The sequence below is a fragment of the Agrilus planipennis genome, unplaced genomic scaffold (assembly GCF_000699045.2).
Source record: "Agrilus planipennis isolate EAB-ADULT unplaced genomic scaffold, Apla_2.0 scaffold37, whole genome shotgun sequence".
In the NCBI taxonomy this organism is placed as follows: Eukaryota; Metazoa; Arthropoda; class Insecta; order Coleoptera; family Buprestidae; genus Agrilus; species Agrilus planipennis.
In genome coordinates this window covers 773,361-793,805 of record NW_020438995.1, presented here as the reverse complement: position 1 = coordinate 793,805, position 20,445 = coordinate 773,361, and the positions used below count along the sequence as shown (strand labels likewise).

At 35.0% G+C, this 20,445-nt stretch overlaps 2 protein-coding genes and 1 long non-coding RNA gene across 8 annotated transcripts in view; 2 read left to right on the top strand and 1 right to left on the bottom strand.

The window, feature by feature from the left end:
* LOC108745102 (teneurin-m) overlaps positions 1-15,726 on the top strand; it is a 286,594-nt gene extending 270,868 nt beyond the window's left edge. For 3 of the 6 annotated variants that reach the window (XM_025975752.1, XM_025975751.1, XM_025975753.1), the window contains 12 exons: positions 3,030-4,751; positions 5,240-5,517; positions 5,773-5,989; positions 6,411-6,605; positions 7,196-7,405; positions 7,470-7,805; positions 7,873-8,080; positions 8,767-9,569; positions 9,630-9,879; positions 9,937-11,965; positions 12,271-14,031; positions 14,095-15,726. In XM_025975752.1, coding sequence (XP_025831537.1) covers positions 3,030-4,751; positions 5,240-5,517; positions 5,773-5,989; positions 6,411-6,605; positions 7,196-7,405; positions 7,470-7,805; positions 7,873-8,080; positions 8,767-9,569; positions 9,630-9,879; positions 9,937-11,965; positions 12,271-14,031; positions 14,095-14,835 — 8,750 coding nt within the window. In that variant the 3' untranslated portion in view covers positions 14,836-15,726. Of the gene's footprint in view, positions 1-2,030; positions 2,344-2,882; positions 4,752-5,239; positions 5,518-5,772; positions 5,990-6,410; positions 6,606-7,195; positions 7,406-7,469; positions 7,806-7,872; positions 8,081-8,766; positions 9,570-9,629; positions 9,880-9,936; positions 11,966-12,270; positions 14,032-14,094 lie in introns of those variants that run through there. The other 3 variants (XM_025975755.1, XM_025975756.1, XM_025975754.1) reach the window with 3 other exon arrangements.
* Positions 15,727-16,301: 575 nt separating this feature from the next.
* Positions 16,302-18,597, bottom strand: LOC108745147 (mitochondrial import inner membrane translocase subunit TIM44). Its single transcript, XM_018481249.1, has 5 exons — positions 18,538-18,597; positions 18,345-18,431; positions 18,083-18,284; positions 17,790-18,026; positions 16,302-17,723 (listed from the first exon to the last, which is right to left on the bottom strand). Exons 1-5 carry the CDS (start codon positions 18,538-18,540, stop codon positions 16,963-16,965), a joined length of 1,290 nt encoding a protein of 429 aa, XP_018336751.1. The 5' UTR covers positions 18,541-18,597; the 3' UTR covers positions 16,302-16,962.
* Positions 18,598-18,692: 95 nt separating this feature from the next.
* LOC108745148 lies at positions 18,693-20,186 on the top strand. The gene is made up of 3 exons (XR_001939063.2): positions 18,693-18,885; positions 19,243-19,390; positions 19,716-20,186. It is a non-coding gene; the product is annotated as an uncharacterized LOC108745148 (long non-coding RNA).
* Positions 20,187-20,445: the final 259 nt, after the last annotated feature.

The following is a 20,445-nucleotide window of genomic DNA, read 5'->3' as shown; positions in this document are numbered from 1 at the left end:
TTGTAGAAATAGTAATTAGTTGCACGACTTGTCATTTAGTAAGTGTATACAAAAATAATATTTAATATGCATGCCAATTTTTCTTTATATTAAAAGTACCTTCGGATTTTTGTAACTTAACTTTAATAAACTGTGGAGTTATAATGAAAACCGAAATGCCTTTTATTAAATTTATCTAAGAATTTTCTTCCTAATTTCACAGTTGACTGTCCTCATCCTAATTGCTCGGGGCACGGTTTTTGCATCGAAGGAACTTGTTTTTGTAAAAAGGGTTGGAAAGGTAACGACTGTAGTGAAACTGATAAAGAGGCTCTCCAGTGTCTTCCTGATTGTTCGGGTCATGGAACATTTGACTTGGAAACTCAAACTTGTACATGTGAAGAGAGGTGGTCCGGTGACGACTGTTCCAAAGGTACCTTTAAAATTCTCAAATGTCTAATATAAATGTTTTTTTTTTTACTTCTCCATTTTTTTAGAATTATGCGATTTAGATTGTGGTTCACATGGCCGATGTATTTCGGACACTTGCCATTGTAGCCCAGGTTGGACAGGAGAATATTGCAATTTGAAGGAATGCGACACGAGATGCAATGACCATGGGCAATGTAAAAATGGCACTTGCCTTTGTGTCACCGGTTGGAACGGCAAACATTGCACCCTTGAAGGGTGTCCCAACAGTTGTTCTAACCACGGTCAATGTAAGTACAACAGCGAAGGCTCATGGGAATGTCGCTGCGAAAACGGATGGGATGGAGAGGACTGCAGTGTTTTATTAGAGCGGGACTGTGATGATGGTAGAGATAATGATAAAGGTCAAATAATTTTTATATTAATTCAGAGCATGAAGTGTGTTAACTTTTTTTTTATTGTTATTCATAGATGGTTTAGTTGACTGCGAAGATCCGGAGTGTTGTACAAGTTATACTTGTCGGACGTCACAACTATGTGTATCTTCTCCAAAGCCGATCGATATACTGTTAAGAAAACAGCCACCGGCAATAACTGCATCGTTCTTTGAACGAATGAAGTTCTTAATTGACGAAGGCAGCCTTCAAAATTATGCAAAAGAAGAAACATTCAACGAAAGGTACTTAATTTCTGTATGATATTTGCATTTCGTCATTTTAATGTCACGTTGATGTTTTACCTCTTCTTTCAAATTGTTTTTATAATTTTTGCATTGTTGTGCCCTCGTCCATACACTTCCCAAGTTTTTAATGTGTATTCGAATTTTACTACTTGTGATGTGTATGCATCCTTCTTCATGTTATTAACTTTAATTAATNCTTCAACGGAAAGTGAAAAAACGAATGGAAACGGACAAGTGGAAAAACAAATCGCAACAAAATTTTTACTTCATGTTTTACGGGTAGATTGTTAATGTACTTGTCCAATTTGAAAACCTGCCCGTAAAACTTCAAGTAAAGATTTTGTCCGGTTTTCAAATTAGACAAGTACATTAACAATCTGCCCGTAAAACTTGAAGTAAAAATTTTGTTGCGATTCATTTTCCCACTTGTCAGTTGAAATTTCACTTCTACTGTGTCTCAGCACACATCTTAGAGATAAGAAAACAACAGCTGAGCACAGCACACGCCACCGGGACTCTAATGGACTCCCGTTGCACTTTTTCTGCCGCCGCCAGCCTTTCTTTCACGGCAGTAACGAGTTTTCGTGACAGAAAAAATAGTAATACCCCGGCTATATAGAATTTTCACTTCAAAAATAAAATAGTTTACTATGAAAATTAAGGTTTTGAGGAAATAATAAGGGATTGTTTTACTTCGTAAAAGGCGACGTTCTTCAGAAAATAAACAACGAGTCTCATACAGATGAAAACAAAATAACATGGTCCTATTTATTTTATTCAAATTTTATGTTATTTTAATATATACGACTGTAGATATTGTAATTTAAAGTTGTCTGTACTGGGTAAAATTCATTCAAAAAATAATTCTTTAACATTGAATTAACGCTAAATAATTCAAAGTATCTCACACCCCAATCAGTTTGCATTTGGCAGTCGAATAAGTATTAAACGGTACATGTTTTTCGTAGATCACTCGAAGGCACCGTCAACACTGGACTATAAGTCGAACTCGTCCTGTAGTAGTCCTTCGAAAGAAATGAAAAATTCCGACAGATGCGGCCTCGCATACGGCACAGCTGTGCCTGTCTTACCCGTCCGAAACAATTTACGCCGCCCTAATTCCAGTCATTTCCCGCCAGCGAGTCGATTTCATTTCCAGAAAGGAATCGCCTCGAAATGCTCTTGGAAATGTACCGCTATAGTGTTTATAGTGCTTTCCGTTGTTCTCACTGCAGCCCTTTCGTATATTTCAGGTAAAATTTTACAAACTCATCATTTGTTTCTGAAATGAAACAGTTTCTTCAAATCATACAAGTATACAAAGTGTTCTAAAAATATTTTAAGAATAACATGTCCTTCCGTTTCTTTAAACATTTGCTTCTTTCATTCTTCATTTATTCAATCAACACAGGATTATTAAGTTATTAACAATTGAACATTAACGTGATTATTTTCTGCGAGTAAAACTGTAAAGCTAGATTCATCTAACTGAAAATTATTTTATACTTTTTAATTATTATTTACCCTATAGGCAATGATTTTATATGAAGAATCTTCATAGAATATTTTCAGAACATTTTGTATATTTTTCCTTCATTCGAATCTTTTATATACATGTATGTATGACTTTGATACATGACATACTCCCATTTGCTGTCTCAAAATTTTAATTACGATTCCTGAATTCCGTTTTGTTTCTTTCTGACGAACTTATGCAAAATGGCTACTTAGAAATTACAATTATTTGAAATATTGGAAAGTTCTAACATTTCTGCAACGATTCGATTTCCAGCTTCGAGTCTGTTAAGCTGGTCATATCAGAATTCCAAAGCTTGCACCGTGGTAGTTGGTGAGAACTCCGAAACCGCTCCCGCTTCGAAAGCGACCACATCGGAGACCAACCTCTCCACGTCCAGTAAGCCGCGAGTTTCATCAGGAGGTAATAATGTAGATGCTGCCTTTGTTAGAAAACGTAGACAGGTCGACAGTGTTCCGCATGTCAGTGTAAATTCTACCGCTAGTATCAGTAACAACTTAAGCACCAGCTTGGATGTTGCTGAAAAAAGTAACGAGCATGCAGTTTATGGGGAGTTTTCCAGTCATCCACCTTTGCATGATATCAATGTTAGTAGAATCAGTTTTTTGCCTGAAGATAGTAGGCGGGTTACTAATATATTCCCTAGTGGAACTCCCGAAAATTCTAGTTCCGTTTTCCTTCCCAATAAGCTTGTTAAAAGTTTCACTATTAGCTCCACCAACGATCCTTTGAGTTACACCAATGAAGATACTGACAAATTTTCAAATCCATCTACGGCTGTCGATACGGACTCGTTATCCACTACATATTCTTATATTTCAACGGAAGGCAATTATTTTAAGGAAACCGAAAACACATACAGTTCTGATGATTTAGAAACAGCTTTATTGAGCACAGATGAACCCAGAACAACAGACGTTTACCATGCTGAAGACAAAAACTCCAATGAACAGGAAATTATTATGGTTGATAAGGATAGCAGCTCACTAGAAGAAACCGAAGAAGAAAATGATATAAAATCTGAAGACGAAGATAAAAATAAATCTTATGAAGGACCGGATATACAACACGATTTTCCTTCAAAACTCGAATACATAGATATAATAGACGTTAATGAACAACCAATTTCCACCACATCGAAAACCAAAATTGTCTATAATATAACCGAAAATCTAAACATAACAAAAGACGAACAGAGAGGGTCTGAAGAAACTTCAAAAGAATTGACAGAGCAAAATCTTTCAGTCAAAAACAACATCTTCGAGAAATCATTGAAAGGCTTAGACATTACGTCTGGAAAAGTAACTTCAAACTTAACTAATTCCACCCAAATCGCTGCAGATTTGTTGGATCAACGCTTACTAAATCTTTCTAACGCAAGCTTTGCATCTGAGTTACCAACGACGAAACCTTTTTTCGAGAAATCTGCCACTGAACACCCTAAAAATGAAACAAAATTTTCTTCTTCTTTGGGTAATATCGAGCTTAATTCAGATATTCAATCCAAAGGCAATGAAAACGAAATATCTAGATCCAACGATGTTCCTCATATGACTATAACCGGAGCAATTCCAGCCAAAAGAGTTCTTGTAAACGTTACCATTTCTACAGATCCTGATTCGGTTAATCCCAATCCTAATTCCGTATATGTTTTGTCTGTATCTGTCCCTACCAACGGCGACAACGAACCCCCTAGCGTTAATATACTACCCCACGCTTCTTCTCAAGAACAACTACAACCAGCTGCACTAATTCGTCCCAGTAATAACAAAGAAACCGAACCAAGTCCTGTACCATCTCATGATACGTCACTTGTGCATGGTTTTTGGGGTGGCCAATGTCAGTGTTCTTGTCCATGTCTTGATGATCCCAAAAATTATACTGATTACGATTCTGATTACGATGACAAGGACGGAGGTGATGCTTTGCAAACGCAAAATGTCAAATCTTCGAGTAAAAACACTTACATAGTTACTCCAAATGTCACAGAAACCTCCTCAGAAACTCCTTCCGAATTATCTTCATCGGATTCAACAACTTCTTCCTGGACCACGGAAACAATGCAGGAATGTTTGGAGAGTAGTACAAAATTACCTCCACCACCTACCATTCTTGTACTGGAAGGTATGAATGGACTACATTACGAAAGCTTGGCAATTAACCACGTAAAATAAAGATCCTACGCGACGCCTTAAAATATTAACTCTAACTTGCATGGCTTCACGAAGAAAATGATTATCGGTAACAAATATTCTTCAGACACTTGAGGAAATATATGCTACGCAGATAATGAGGTAATGTGTTTAATGTTTATGGGACAAACAACTTTCAAATTTTAGATCGTTCTTGTAATTTCTTTAATTAGCATGATTCTTAGTACAATAAAGTTGCAGTAAAATAAATACTTATTTTAACAATCAAATAACACCTAGCAATATTAGTAGAGTGTAGAAATAAAGCGCTTTTGATATTACTAGTACCTACAAAAAATATTAAGCTTGCTTTTAATCCTGCATGTTTAACATATTGTATTAAAGCTGCTTCGCTCAATCTTTTCTCTACTTTCTAACTGACTCTTTTTTTCAACTAACGATTTTGCTGCCACTTCTCAGGGGCCCGAACATTTCCTGCGCAATCATTCCCGCCAGATGGCACAACATTCTCGCAGATCTCTCTTGGCCAACGCCTGTCTAAGGAAATTCCTCCCTACGGCTATTGGAACATGCAGTTCTATCAATCAGAAGCAGCATATGTGAAATTCGATTATAATATACCTCGAGGTGCAAGCATAGGCGTCTACGCGCGTCGCAATGCTTTGCCAACTCACACTCAATACCATATACTCGAGGTTCTTAATGGCTTCAAAGCTCGTACTGCTAGAGCTTCACATGTGAGTTGTTTCTTAATATAGAAATTAAAATCACAAAAGCGATGCATCTATTTAATTTGTTTAATTGTTATGGTACAAAGTCCCCACATTTATTAATTTAGTTAAAAATTAAAAGCCTGATATTTTCAGTGTTTATAAAATTTGAAAATCCAGTAAAAATAACGTGCTCTTATGACGGTAGAAACTTCGTAATCACTAATATAAATAAAGGAAAATATTTAAGAAGCATCTTACGTAAGTTATCATTTCGTTTAGCCCTCGGTTAGAAAAGAGGTTACTCATTATATGGAACAAGGACACTGGTTCTTGTCGCTGTACAACGACGACGGAGATCCCCAGGAGGTTGTGTTCGTGGCTAATGTGGCGGACGACATGACCCACAATTGCCCTAATGGTTGTAGCGGAAAAGGCGAATGCCTCATGGGACATTGCCAGTGCAACCCCGGTTTCGGAGGAGACGATTGCAGCGAAAGTAAGTTATGTACTACGAAGAAAACTTTTTCAAACAACTTCACGACAATGGCTTAAAACAAAAGTACAAGATATGAATTCGAATTTATCCGAATGTAGCATCTATCCAACTCTATTTTATGTTACCTCTCGAAGAAATCGGGTTCCTCAAACACTTTTCTCATTCCCTTGATGCAACGCACGACAGAGAGTACTCAGTGTGCAACAAAGTTCTCAGTATCACTTTCAATACATATTTGTTCACGTTTCATTCTCAAGAATCTTAGTATTGCAATGGATTCTTTTGTATGTACCTACATACTATTCATATTCCTACGTAATATAATAATAACTAATATTCAAAATCTTTACACTGTATTACTTGCGCAAACTAACTCACTGTAATCGCTTTTTGCTTGACGCATGACCTGTCTTTATGTTAGGTGTTTGCCCGGTGCTCTGCAGTCAAAGGGGTGACTATATAAACGGAGAATGCCAATGCAACCCCGGTTGGAAGGGAAAGGAATGTTCGCTAAGACATGACGAGTGCGAGGTGCCCGATTGTAATGGGCACGGGCATTGCGTTAACGGAAAATGCAATTGTGTGCGCGGCTATAAGGGAAACTTTTGTGAAGAGGGTAAGGATATGTTTGTATGCTTTTAAAAGTTGTTGCCAAATACACTCTTTGACTAACAATGTTCTTTGCAAGGTTTTTTTTTTTATTGTTAACGAAGTTGCATGAACAAATTAATATATTCGTTAAAAACTGTAAAAATTGTTATAAACATATAGGTACATCTACAGCGTTGAAATCTCGTATTATCACGAACAATTTAGCACACTGACGGATATTTATTAAATTTAGTATAATAAAATGACAATAATTACTAAAACATTGCTTAAACAGTTCAGATTAAACATCAAATATTTTTAATTACCTTCTTCTAAAAATGCAGCATTTATAATAATTACAGTTGAATTTTTAAATTCATATTACAAAACACGTAATTTAATTTTTTGAAATTTTGTAGAAACAGTAATTAGTTGCATGACTTGTCATTTAGTAAGTGTATATAAAAATAATATTTAATATGCATGCCAATTTTTCTTTATATTAAAAGTACCTTCGGATTTTTGTAACTTAACTTTAATAAACTGTGGAGTTATAATGAAAACCGAAATGCCTTTTATTAAATTTATCTAAGAATTTTCTTCCTAATTTCACAGTTGACTGTCCTCATCCTAATTGCTCGGGGCACGGTTTTTGCATCGAAGGAACTTGTTTTTGTAAAAAGGGTTGGAAAGGTAACGACTGTAGTGAAACTGATAAAGAGGCTCTCCAGTGTCTTCCTGATTGTTCGGGTCATGGAACATTTGACTTGGAAACTCAAACTTGTACATGTGAAGAGAGGTGGTCCGGTGACGACTGTTCCAAAGGTACCTTTAAAATTCTCAAATGTCTAATATAAATGTTTTTTTTTTTACTTCTCCATTTTTTTAGAATTATGCGATTTAGATTGTGGTTCACATGGCCGATGTATTTCGGACACTTGCCATTGTAGCCCAGGTTGGACAGGAGAATATTGCAATTTGAAGGAATGCGACACGAGATGCAATGACCATGGGCAATGTAAAAATGGCACTTGCCTTTGTGTCACCGGTTGGAACGGCAAACATTGCACCCTTGAAGGGTGTCCCAACAGTTGTTCTAACCACGGTCAATGTAAGTACAACAGCGAAGGCTCATGGGAATGTCGCTGCGAAAACGGATGGGATGGAGAGGACTGCAGTGTTTTATTAGAGCGGGACTGTGATGATGGTAGAGATAATGATAAAGGTCAAATAATTTTTATATTAATTCAGAGCATGAAGTGTGTTAACTTTTTTTTTATTGTTATTCATAGATGGTTTAGTTGACTGCGAAGATCCGGAGTGTTGTACAAGTTATACTTGTCGGACGTCACAACTATGTGTATCTTCTCCAAAGCCGATCGATATACTGTTAAGAAAACAGCCACCGGCAATAACTGCATCGTTCTTTGAACGAATGAAGTTCTTAATTGACGAAGGCAGCCTTCAAAATTATGCAAAAGAAGAAACATTCAACGAAAGGTACTTAATTTCTGTATGATATTTGCATTTCGTCATTTTAATGTCACGTTGATGTTTTACCTCTTCTTTCAAATTGTTTTTATAATTTTTGCATTGTTGTGCCCTCGTCCATACACTTCCCAAGTTTTTAATGTGTATTCGAATTTTACTACTTGTGATGTGTATGCATCCTTCTTCATGTTATTAACTTTAATTAATTAAAAAAAATCAATTACTTTCTAATGATAAGCTAGATTCAAGCACTTTAAAATACTATGCTTATTTAGATACTTACCTATTACCCTTATTGTAACTAACATTTGCGCTTTTCTTATTCTTGCTGCACAGTGTATTTTGGAATCACTTTAATACAAGGTAAGAAACCGTCTCAGCGTTGAATTTCACGATGCGAAATGCAGTTGAATGATAAACCAATTACCTACTTAATTTTTCACTGTTTACCGTTTACATTTCACTGCTCTTCGTGGCGTTTGAAGTAGTGGTTTTGTTTTCGTTATTCCACTTGTGTTTGTGAATATTTATGTTGCTTCATATTTTTTCTTATCTAGATTACAGTTTCAATTTTTCGTGTTATCATTAATTAAAACAAGACCTTTTGGGAATTCAAAGTTCTTTACTATTTTATTCGAATATTTTTTTTAGTTTAAGTGTAAACATAAATATTTAACGCAATTTTTCGCAAACAGTCGATCAGCGGTAGTTCGAGGTCGAGTATTAACTCAAATGGGCATGGGTCTGATGGGCGTTCGCGTCAGCACAACTACCCCTTTAGAAGGATTCACTTTAACCAGAGATGATGGTTGGTTTGACCTTTTGGTCAACGGGGGCGGAGCTGTTACTCTCAACTTCGGTCGCGCTCCATTTCAACCCAAACAGCACATAGTGTTTGTTCCTTGGAATGAAGTAGTTATTATTGATGACATAGTTATGGTAACCAACGAAGATGCCAATACATCACCCGTACCTCAAGCTTGTATAGCGCATAATTATGATACAATGAAGCCTGTTGTATTAGCCACATGGAAACATGGTTTCCAAGGGGCTTGTCCTGATAGAAGTGCAATTTTAGCAGAATCTCAGGTGGTTCAAGAAAGTTTGCAAATACCTGGAACTGGCTTAAATTTGGTTTACCAAAGCTCACGAGCAGCGGGTTATTTATCTACTATTCAGTTGCAATTGACACCAGAAAACATACCATCTACCTTGAAGCTAATACACCTACGAATCACAATAGAAGGAATCTTGTTCGAAAAAACCTTTGAAGCCGATCCCGGAATTAAATTTACATATGCTTGGAACAGATTAAATGTGTACAGGCAAAGAGTATACGGAGTAACGACGGCTATGATTAAAGTTGGTTATGAATACACTGACTGTAAGGACATAATTTGGGATGTGCAGTCTACCAAACTCAGTGGTCATGATATGAGTATCTCCGATGTAGGAGGTTGGAATTTGGATATTCATCATCGCTATAATTTCCACGAAGGTAAGAGTAATTTTAGGAATTCATAATTGTTTTTCTAATTTGACCATTTCGTTGATTTAGGAATTTTACAAAAAGGAGACGGTTCTAACATTTACCTAAAACATAAGCCTCGAGTTATTATCACCACGGTTGGCGATGGCCACCAACGACCACTCGATTGTAACGATTGCGATGGCCCCGCTCTTAAACAAAGACTTTTAGCTCCAGTCTCACTTGTATCAGCACCAGATGGCTCCATATTTATCGGAGACTTCAATTTAATTCGAAAAATTCAAACTGATGGTACAGTTCATACAGTTGTGAAACTTAAGTAAGTAGCTCTTTATTTTAAAAGTACATTTTATATTAATTTCTTTTGAATTTCTAGTGCCACTCGGGTCTCATATCGATATCACATGGCTCTAAGTCCTCTGGATGGAGTTTTGTACGTTTCGGATCCAGAATCGCACCAAATTTTAAAAGTTCGTAACACAAACGACTACAGTAATCCCGAGCACAACTGGGAAATTGCTGTTGGATCTGGAGAACGTTGTCTACCTGGCGATGAAGCCCATTGCGGTGATGGCGCACTAGCCAGAGATGCAAAACTGGCATATCCAAAAGGTGTGGCGGTTTCGGCTAACAATGTTCTTTATTTTGCCGATGGTACCAATATCCGTATGGTAGACAACGGCGTTATAACCACAGTAATTGGTAATCATATGCACAAATCTCACTGGAAGCCTATACCGTGTGAAGGAACCCTAAATTTGGAAGAAGTACACTTACGGTGGCCAACAGAACTTGCTATTAACCCTTTAGACAATTCGCTTTATATCATAGATGACCATATGATACTTCAGTTAGCTCCTGATGGGCGAATAAAAGTGGTAGCAGGAAGACCATTACATTGCGCACCTCCTGTGTTAGAGTTCGATATTGAGTTGGCCACTCATGCGACACTTGTAATGCCGCAAAGTATCGCATTTAGTGCAAACGGTGATCTCTATGTGGCTGAAAGCGACTCGCAAAGGATAAACAGAATTCGTGTGATAGGAACCGATGGAAAGGTAGCTTTATACGCAGGGGCCGAATCCAAGTGTAATTGTCTGGAACGGGGCTGTGATTGCTTCGAGGCTGATCATTACCTCGCTGCGAATTCTAAATTTAACACTATATCTTCCGTAACTGTGAGCCCGGATGGTATTGTGCATATTGCTGATCAAGCTAACTACCGCATCAGATCGGTAATGGCAAGTATCCCTGACGCCAGTAGCTCCAGGGAATACGAAATTTTCTCTCCAGAAACTCAAGAAATTTACATATTCAATCGATTCGGTCAACACGTCATGACGAAAAATATACTGACGAGAGAAACAAATTACCTGTTTACATACAACGTAAACACCAGCAACGGCAAACTAAGTACCGTTACAGATGCTGCAGGAAACAAGGTTTTCTTGCTGCGGGATTATTCTAGTCAAGTAAACTCCATCGAAAACACCAAAGGACAAAAATGCCGTTTACGCATGTCCCGAATGAGAATGCTTCAAGAATTAAACACGCCCGATAATTACAATGTTACTTTTGACTATCATGGTCCTACAGGACTTCTTAAAACTAAACTTGACAGTAGTGGTCGTAGCTACGTTTATAGTTATGACGAATTCGGTCGACTTACGTTTGCCGTCACACCAACTGGCAAAATAATTCGGTTGTCCTTTGATCTAAGCCTAAAAGGTGCCATGGTTATGGTCCGTCAAAATAACAAGCAACCAATATCAATGTTAATAAAGGGTTCAAGTGTTGTAACCAAAATTGGTGAATCAGAACATAAGAGCATATTGTTGGCGGATGGTAGTGTTACTTCTATAGCTCCTTGGTCTCATAGTACTAGTACCGATACTGTACCTTATTCCATCCTTGCTGAAATCAATCCATTACTAGGGGAAAGTTGTCCAGTTCCCGCTAAACAAAGAACGGAAATTGGTGGAGAGTTAGCCAATCGTTTTGAATGGCGCTACTTCTTAAGAAGATTACAAGTGACTAAAGGGAAAATTTCAACTACTTCTAAAACTATTACACATGTAGGCCGCAAACTAAGAGTTAATGGGGAAAACTTACTTACAATGGAATATGATCGTGAGCAGAAGTCTGTCTCTGTCTTTATGGATGACAGAGTAGAACTTCTTAACGTTACTTATGACCACAGTTCAAGACCAATCAAATGGGGACCCAGCAATGGAATTTTCGCTGATGTAGAACTAGAGTACGACAGGTTCAGTAGATTAACAAGCTGGAAGTGGGGAGATTTAAGTGAAACTTATGGATTTGATCGAGCTGGAAGACTCTATGAAATTAAATATGCCGATGGCTCGTCAATGGTCTACGCGTTTAAAGATATGTTCAGTACCCTGGTAAGTTTTAGTTATTTATACATTTACTGTACATAATACTATACATGAATAAAAAGCATTTTATAACTTTCACAATGTTTATTAAATGAACTTAATATCGTTTCTTCAGAAGTTATAATAAAAAAGTTTAACTCTTAAGCAAGTTTATTGTCAATTTTGAAGAAGTTACAGTGTGGCGAAACAATATTGTTAAATTAATGTAATGATAGCTGTGAAATTCATAAACTGTTTTTTATTTCCATATACTAATACGAAATTTCATCAAGTAAAAGTGGTTGTTACTAAATTACACTTATCTCTTGCAGCCCTTAAAAGTTACAACACCTAGAGGTTCTGATTATCTACTCCAGTACGATGAAGCAGGAGCTTTACAAAGTTTAACAACTCCTCGGGGTCACATTCATACATTTGCACTACAAACTTCCTTTGGATTTTTCAAATACCAGTACTATTCTCCAATGACGAGGCATCCATTTGAAATAATTTACAACGACGACGGTCAAATTCTAGCTAAAGTTTATCCACACCAGTCTGGGCGAGTTGCTTATGTTTATGATTATGCCGGTAAACTTGAAACAATTTTGGGAGGACTACATTCTATACATTATACTTACCACGACTCATCCAGTCTTGTAAAAAGCATCGAAATTATAGAGTCTAACTTCCAATTAAAACAAGAGTTTAAGTATCATTTAGGTATTGTTAAAGAAGAAAAGGTAAAATTTCTCGGCAAGAACAGTTTAGACAATGCTAAATACAAGTATCAGTATGATGGAAATGCAAGATTGTCTACAATTGAAGTAGATATTGCTGGCAAACAGATGCCTCAGTTGTTACTGAAATATAATCAAAACTTTGGAGTTTTAGAGGCTGTCAGTGATCTTAGAATATACAGAAATACATTTAATAGATCAGTAATGCAAGATAAAAGTAAACAATTCTTTATGATAACAGATTTTGATAATCATGGCCGTATTAAATCCCTGTTGATGAACATCAAAACCTTCGACGTTTTCCGATTAAAATTAGACTATGATACAAGAAATCGAATAAAAACACAAGAACTTCTTGTTGGAAGAACCACTTCTAATGATAGAATTGAATATAACGCTGATGGGCACGTACTGGAAATTGCGGGAACGAATAATTGGAAGTACGTCTACGACGAGAATGGAAATGTTATAGGCGTTATAAGAGAAAAAGATAAAATATCGTTGGGTTACGATAGCGGTGACCGCGTTGTTCAATATGGTGATGTGGAGTTTAATAGTTACGATAACAGAGGCTTTGTCGTGAGAAGGGGTGAGCAAAAGTATCGCTACAATTCTCACGGCCAATTGATTCATGCATTCGAAAGAGATAAGTTTCAAATTTGGTATCATTATGATGATCGTGGGCGCCTTATTTCGTGGAATGACGATAAAGAAAATGTCACGCAATACTTTTATGCTAATCCGTCGCGTCCAAATCTGGTCACGCATCTTCACTTTCCCAAATCAGGTAGAACCTTTCGTTTTCTTTACGATCAGCACGATACGATTATAACTGTTGAGACTTCTGAACAAAGATTTTATGTGGCTGCCGACCAAAATGGCTCACCATTAGCTCTCTTTGATATAAATGGCAATTTAATAAAAGAAATACGAAGAACACCATTTGGTTCAACGATAATGGATACCAATCCTGATTTCTATTTACCAGTCGATTTTCATGGTGGAATTCTGGATCCTAATACAAAATTAATTTATTTGAATAAACGGCTCTATGATCCCATTGTTGGACAATGGATGACTCCCGTATGGGAAAAACTGGCTACAAAGCTATTCACACCAACAGATATCTTTGTTTATAGATTCGAAAATAATGACCCCATAAATTCTAATGTACGAGTTCCATATATGACAGACCTCAATAGCTGGCTTAAACTATATGGATATAGTGTCAAGAATATGATGGGTTTAGAATATATTAAATCGAACGTCTATCAACCCAAAGCAACTATAACATCACCCCAATTAGCTCCTGATTTCGGAGTCATGTCTGGCTTAGAATGTATTGTAGAAAAGGTAGCTAAATGATATATTATTTAAGGTTTATGAATTAAAAAAATTATTCTGCTTTACTTTCAGATTAACGAAAAGTTCTCTGACCTCGGTTTCGTACCAAAACCGCTACTTAAAATGGAACCAAAAACAAGAAACCTTCTTCCCAGGGTTGCTTACCGTAAATCTGTATTTGGAGAAGGAGTATTGATTTCCAGAGTTGAAGGTAGGACTTTAGTAAGTGTTGTGGATGGAGTAAACAGAGTAGTACAAGATGTGGTCACCTCTGTATTCAACAATTCTTTCTTTTTGAATCTGCATTTTACAATTCATGATCAAGATGTCTTCTACTTTGTGAAAGACAACGTTCTAAAGATTCGTGATGATTTGGAAGAGCTTCGAAGACTCGGTGGCATGTTTAACGTTTCAACCCATGAAATAACGGACCACGGAACGCCAGCTGGAAAAGAACTGAGATTACATAATCCAGATGCGGTAGTAATAGTAAAATATGGAGTGGATCCCGAGCAAGAGACGCACAAAATTTTGAAGCATGCCCACAAAAGAGCTGTTGAAAGAGCATGGGAAATGGAAAAGCAACTAGTAGCAGCCGGTTTCCAAGGAAGAGGTGACTGGACTGAAGAAGAAAAAGAGGAACTTATTTCCCACGGTGATATTGACGGCTATGAAGGTGTCGACATTCATAGTATCCACAAATATCCTCAATTGGCGGATGATCCAGGAAATATTGTATTTCAAAGGGATACAAAACGGAAAAGGCGGAAGAGTGGTATGAAACGTGGACGATTTCACAGGCACGACTCGTGACTCCAAGGTTCAAGTTAGACAAAAATCAATTTACTCGAGGAAAGTATAATTTATGTGCCATAAATCGACAAACATCTAAGTCCTAGTCGTTGTTAGAGTAATTTTCTATTTTTAATGGCGTATTTTTAATAATGGCGGTGTTTAATATATTTTGTTACGTTCCCAAAATAAGGACCGTGTCTACTTGTGTGTCTTTCTTGTGGAAGAAAAATAAAAGAGCCTATGTGGTCTAATACAACGTGCACAAAAGACCAAAACTTAGATGTCCATATTAAAATATTCTGTCAAGACGACTGTGAATGTATTAATTAATGAGGGAAGTAGATTAACATGGACTGAGTTAAAATTTACATTCCCTTAGAGCCGATGACTGACTTCAAACGTTTTTACGGATATACATAGAATCCATGACATTATGTAGTATAAAAATGTAAATATTGGTAACTTAGTTGGACAAATCCTCTATGGTGCTTGTCTACCGCTACCTTCCTTAGTTAGAACTGGACTGCCGAAACTGCGAAAGTCCATTAATCATTAGAATAGCATACTTTAGGTATAAATCGTAACACATTACTTCACAATATCATAACCAACAGTACTTACCGTTTAGTTTCACTATACTTTATATAATTGCTATTAGGTACAGCTGTCCGTAATGACAAATAGATTTAAAGCCTGGAGAAAAACTTCATTACTTTAGAATGAACATAAAACAAGTACACAAAACGCTGATAACAATAATATTTGCAATAATCAAACTTAATATTGATTTTACTTAAATTAGCACCCTTATATTGTTTAGTAGCAACATTTCGACTTCATTTTTTTTTTCAAAATCAAAATATTACACTTCATATTTTATATATTTTTTTTTTATTTCAGCTTTCAATGCTGAAAAAAATTAATCCAGAAGTAAATATATTATTACGATACTTTTAAAACGTAAATATTTGATTATCATTTTAATATATTTTCAAGGTGTTATTCTAAAGATATTGAGACAGATATTTCCAGCTGTAATACTCGATTTTTGTAGTGTTTCATCTTAAAAATGGTATGTTTTTTAAGAAAACGCATTCACTAGAAACAAACTAGATAAGTTAAGGCAAATGTCGCCAAAATAAAGAAAAGTGATATTTTTTCAAATGTGACTAATACTGAAAGCAATACTTTGTATCTTTTATATTTTTAATTATCAGTTTACGTACCTTTGTTTTTATATGTGCAATTGTTGTGTGGTTGTTGGCAACCAGCACTGGTACATTACAAATCATTATCGTAATTGTGGCTATAAATATAATTATCAATGTAAATATAAATTAATTGTGTATATTGTTTTTGATATGTAAATATATTTTGTTCTATTATATAAATATACTCCTTTATTAATTACAGGATTATTAAATATTGTTGGAAAATTTAGTTTAAAATTGTCCACAATTATAAATAATCCACGAGGTATAAATTTTTAATTACAGCAACAGATTTTTTTTTTAGTAATCATAAATATTAGTTACTCTTCTACGTTAGTAGTAATGCATATTTTGCCAATACAGCAAATGATAAATAATTTTATTGATAAAACGTTTTCTTTTAAGTTTAATTTTTTATTTATACCTCGTTAACGTTAGTTATAGAGCAGTTATTTGGATTCACCCTACGTAAAATTAATAATGTAGTTTCACTTAAATGGTGTCAACGATTTTTAATCATTTAAATTTTGTACAAAATTAATTTACATACAAAACGTATACAATAATTTACAATGACAGAAATAATGTAAAAGAATCTTATTTCTATCCTGAAGATCACATCAATTTTTCTAATTTCCATGCAGTCATCCAATTTATTAAAGGGACACTCTAAAATTGCCCAAGTACCACTCAAAATAAGTAACAATAAGAATTGTACTGAGGCAAGATTCTAATAAAATTAATGTAATTTTAAATGTCCTTCATTCGAGAAAGGTAATGCAGATTTGTAAATAAATATGAGTAATGTTAGATGTTTTTAGTATTGGAAATCCTATGAGGATACTGACTAAAACAAATTACAATTTAGATAATAATCAGTCAAATTAAACAGAGTTAATATAACAACTGCATGAAATACAAGGAACACTTAAAATTACACTAATTGCTCATTACTGCTGGCTGATATATCTAATAGCCGCCAAGCAGCTCTAGAGTCAGGTTCAGAAGAATCCCTACAAAGAACCCAAACATAATTTACCCGCATTATTTTATTTGGATCACCTTCCACTATATTGTTGTCTTTATCCCTCACACACATGATCTGCTGAGCTATAAAAGTGATCACTAATACTGGCCCTTGTTCCATCACTTTTCCCATAACCAAATCGACGTTATCTATGTCTAATATTTTTGAATCAATTTTGTAGCCTCTTTGTTTTGCCTCCTGTATGGGAATTGCGAAAATATTATATGGACCTTCATGACACCAATCTTTTAAGATTTCCAAATCTCCATGTGTCATTGCTTCCAGTATGTTAGGGATTATATCAGTCTCACATTGTTTGAGAAACTTCTTTTGTTCAAAACTGTTATCAATTTTGCAGATCTCAGTTAAAGTTTCAGATAACTCGGTCTTTTGAAACAAACCTCCTACAATATCAGTTATTTTGTCAGTTAATGCCCTTGAAGCACGAATGACAGGATTGTTGCTTTCATCATATCTCAATTTCCAATCCATTACTTTGTGTACATAAGGGTTGTTTTCCTTGAAGTTTTGCCAAGACTGGTAAAACCTTGAATCCTTATGTAGTTCCATTCCTGTTGTTTTTGTATCAGGTTCATAAAATTTTGCAGCTTGAACACCTACAGTTTCTTTTCTTTTTCTTAATTTATCAGGACTTTGATACACTCTTCCTATAAACAAATAAATAAAGAATGAATTTATCCCTTTTGGTTAAGGAACAAATATAATGTTCTTACCATGCATACTGCTGGTATCTATTTCTTTTCTAACAGCTTCAGTAGCTTGAGATATACTCTTAAAGGCTGAACTTTTTCCTATTTCAGAAGCTTTTTCGGATATTCCTGACACATTTTTAGATAAATCTTCAGTAAGTTTGCCAGCCTTTTTTACAAACTCTGTTTCTCCAGCTTCTTTAATTACATCTTTCACTTTGCCTCTTATAGAGCCTAGTCTTTCTTTTAAAACTTCACTGCCTACAAAATATTATCAATACAGTGGTGAAATAATAAAAACAATAATACAACACTACTTTTGGAAGCTTCTTTTTCAACAGTTTCAAATTTTTGACGGGCTGCTTTAAGAGCATCACTTTGTTCCAATTTTTCTGCTTCATCTCTAAATTTTTTTAAAGATTCTTTCAATTCCTTATTCTTAGCCATTTCTTCTCTGAAATTGTCATAAAGCCGGGATAGGAAGGAAGTTTTCCTAACTTCTTTTGAATAAAATCTAACCTATAAAAACATAAGTTTCGTATTAACTAACAATGCAATGGCATACTTTAAATTACTTACTCCATAATTAAACTCATTTGATAATCGCAATGTTCCACTAAACTGTCGTATGCAATAAATAGGAATGAACAGTCTTTGGCAGTGGTGCTGAAAATTAACACGTTGTTACGTACATAACCTTACATAGCAAGTTTGAAGAATAAATTCAGTATGTTCAATTGAAAAACTCTTCAGCTTGAGATATACCTCTTACCATTTTAAAACTATTTTAGAGTTTAAAGCTAAAATAAAAAGTTTAAATTTTAATAAAGTGACATCTCTTTCAAATAAAAAAATTACACCACCATGATACGTCACTTTTACATAGAACATTATTATGTTATCTATGATTAGCGTATTATCCAGAGTATTATCGTGTCAGCCAGCGTCAGTCAGTGCATAGATAAGTTAGTGTTAGTTCATAGAGTTTGTTGTTGATAAGATTTTATTTTAAAAATAACTATTATGAAAATAACGCCACTCGCCATTTTAACACTGTCGAGAGTTGTTTTTCGGTGCTTTCAGTGCGCTTTTTCATTCCAGTTGATGTTTATGTGATAGTGTAGGTATTTAATTTTTATTGTTCACTTTTACAGATTAATAATAATAGGCAAAAGAGAGAAGATTGACGTTCATTTTCAATTCGCTTTGCTGCTAATCTATTTTAAAAGTGACCACCCCGTCATCATTGTAATATTTAGTTCATTTTACTTGCCTTTCATTGCGCATTTTCATTTTATTTTAGTTGTTTATTGACTTTGTTTGCTTTTGAATTTTTACATAGAACGATTTTGCTATTAATCAAGGTAAGAATACCGGCCGTAATATATTTTATTGGTTTGTCATTAATTTAACATGCTATGCATATTTTTTTACTAGGAAAGCTAAATTATATTTTTATAGTCATTTCATTTTATAGGAACACTTTGGATGTCGTGTTTTAGTCTTATTATACTTGATACCAGTACATGGTGATAACTGAAGGAAGCAAAAAGGTGCCTTTTTTCGACTAAAAACAAAGGCAGTATGTTGTAATTAGTAAAAAAAGGATTTATGATGATTGTTTGGTTAGTGACAACATTACGTTAAAAACAATATGTGTGAAGTTTTGACCCATCTCTTAGACATTTCTAATCTACATTTTTAGTTGAAAGTCAACTTTTACATGTCAGCTTTGTTATCCTTAATACATACTATGCATAAATTTTGACTCTAATTTAAAAAGAAATGTTTGTTTATTTCCCTTACTGATGAAACATTTTCATTCACTTGTATGTATATCTTCCTTTAACATTTTACTGTTTAACTTGGTTTTAACTGCTTTTTCTTTAATTTGATATCTTATTTGTTTAATACTATGGCTAATTTGTTTTTTTTTGCTCATTTTTACAGATTGGACAACAAATTAGAGAGAGGCTGATCATACTGAAACAACCAATGTCTACAATAGAATCATATCTAAATTCCACTGAAACAAGAAGTTGTCTGCTATTGTATTCCTCCTGGATTTGGTTTCCTTTTTACATTTACCAACTTTGGAATGTTACAGTCTGTTGTTCATTAAGTTGAGAATGTTTGATATAATTAAAATCAATTGCTCTTTATTAATCTGTTACCACTGTATCTGTTTCAGATCAACATTGGAGAAGATAGAAGATCCCATAGTTAAAATATTTCTCTATTTTGTGTTTTTTTGTAGTGTATTTTATTTGAATTAATTTTAGTTTGTATAGGTTATTATTTTTTTTGTAGTAGTGTACTAACATATTTTTCTTGTAGTAGTTAAATAGTAGTCTAACATGTCTCTTGCTTGCCTCTTCGCTTAGCTTACTGCATATTCTTCCTATTTTGCTTTGCATTTACCCTACGAGTTCTACATGATTCAACGTTTCGTTATCGTGTTTTTTCTCTTCTCACCCTTGTGGAATTAGGAAGGGCCTCCCCGAACGACTTCCCTTGGGCTTAGCTATTTAGTTGATCTTAAAAGTGTCTTATACACTTTTCGCGAGTCTACTCTAGCGTTACTTCCTTTCAGACAGGGTACAGTGGGTTATCTGGAATAGGAGCAATAGGCGACTGCCCAGCTTGCCTTGGCGAAATCTGTCCGATCTTCTCTACCAAA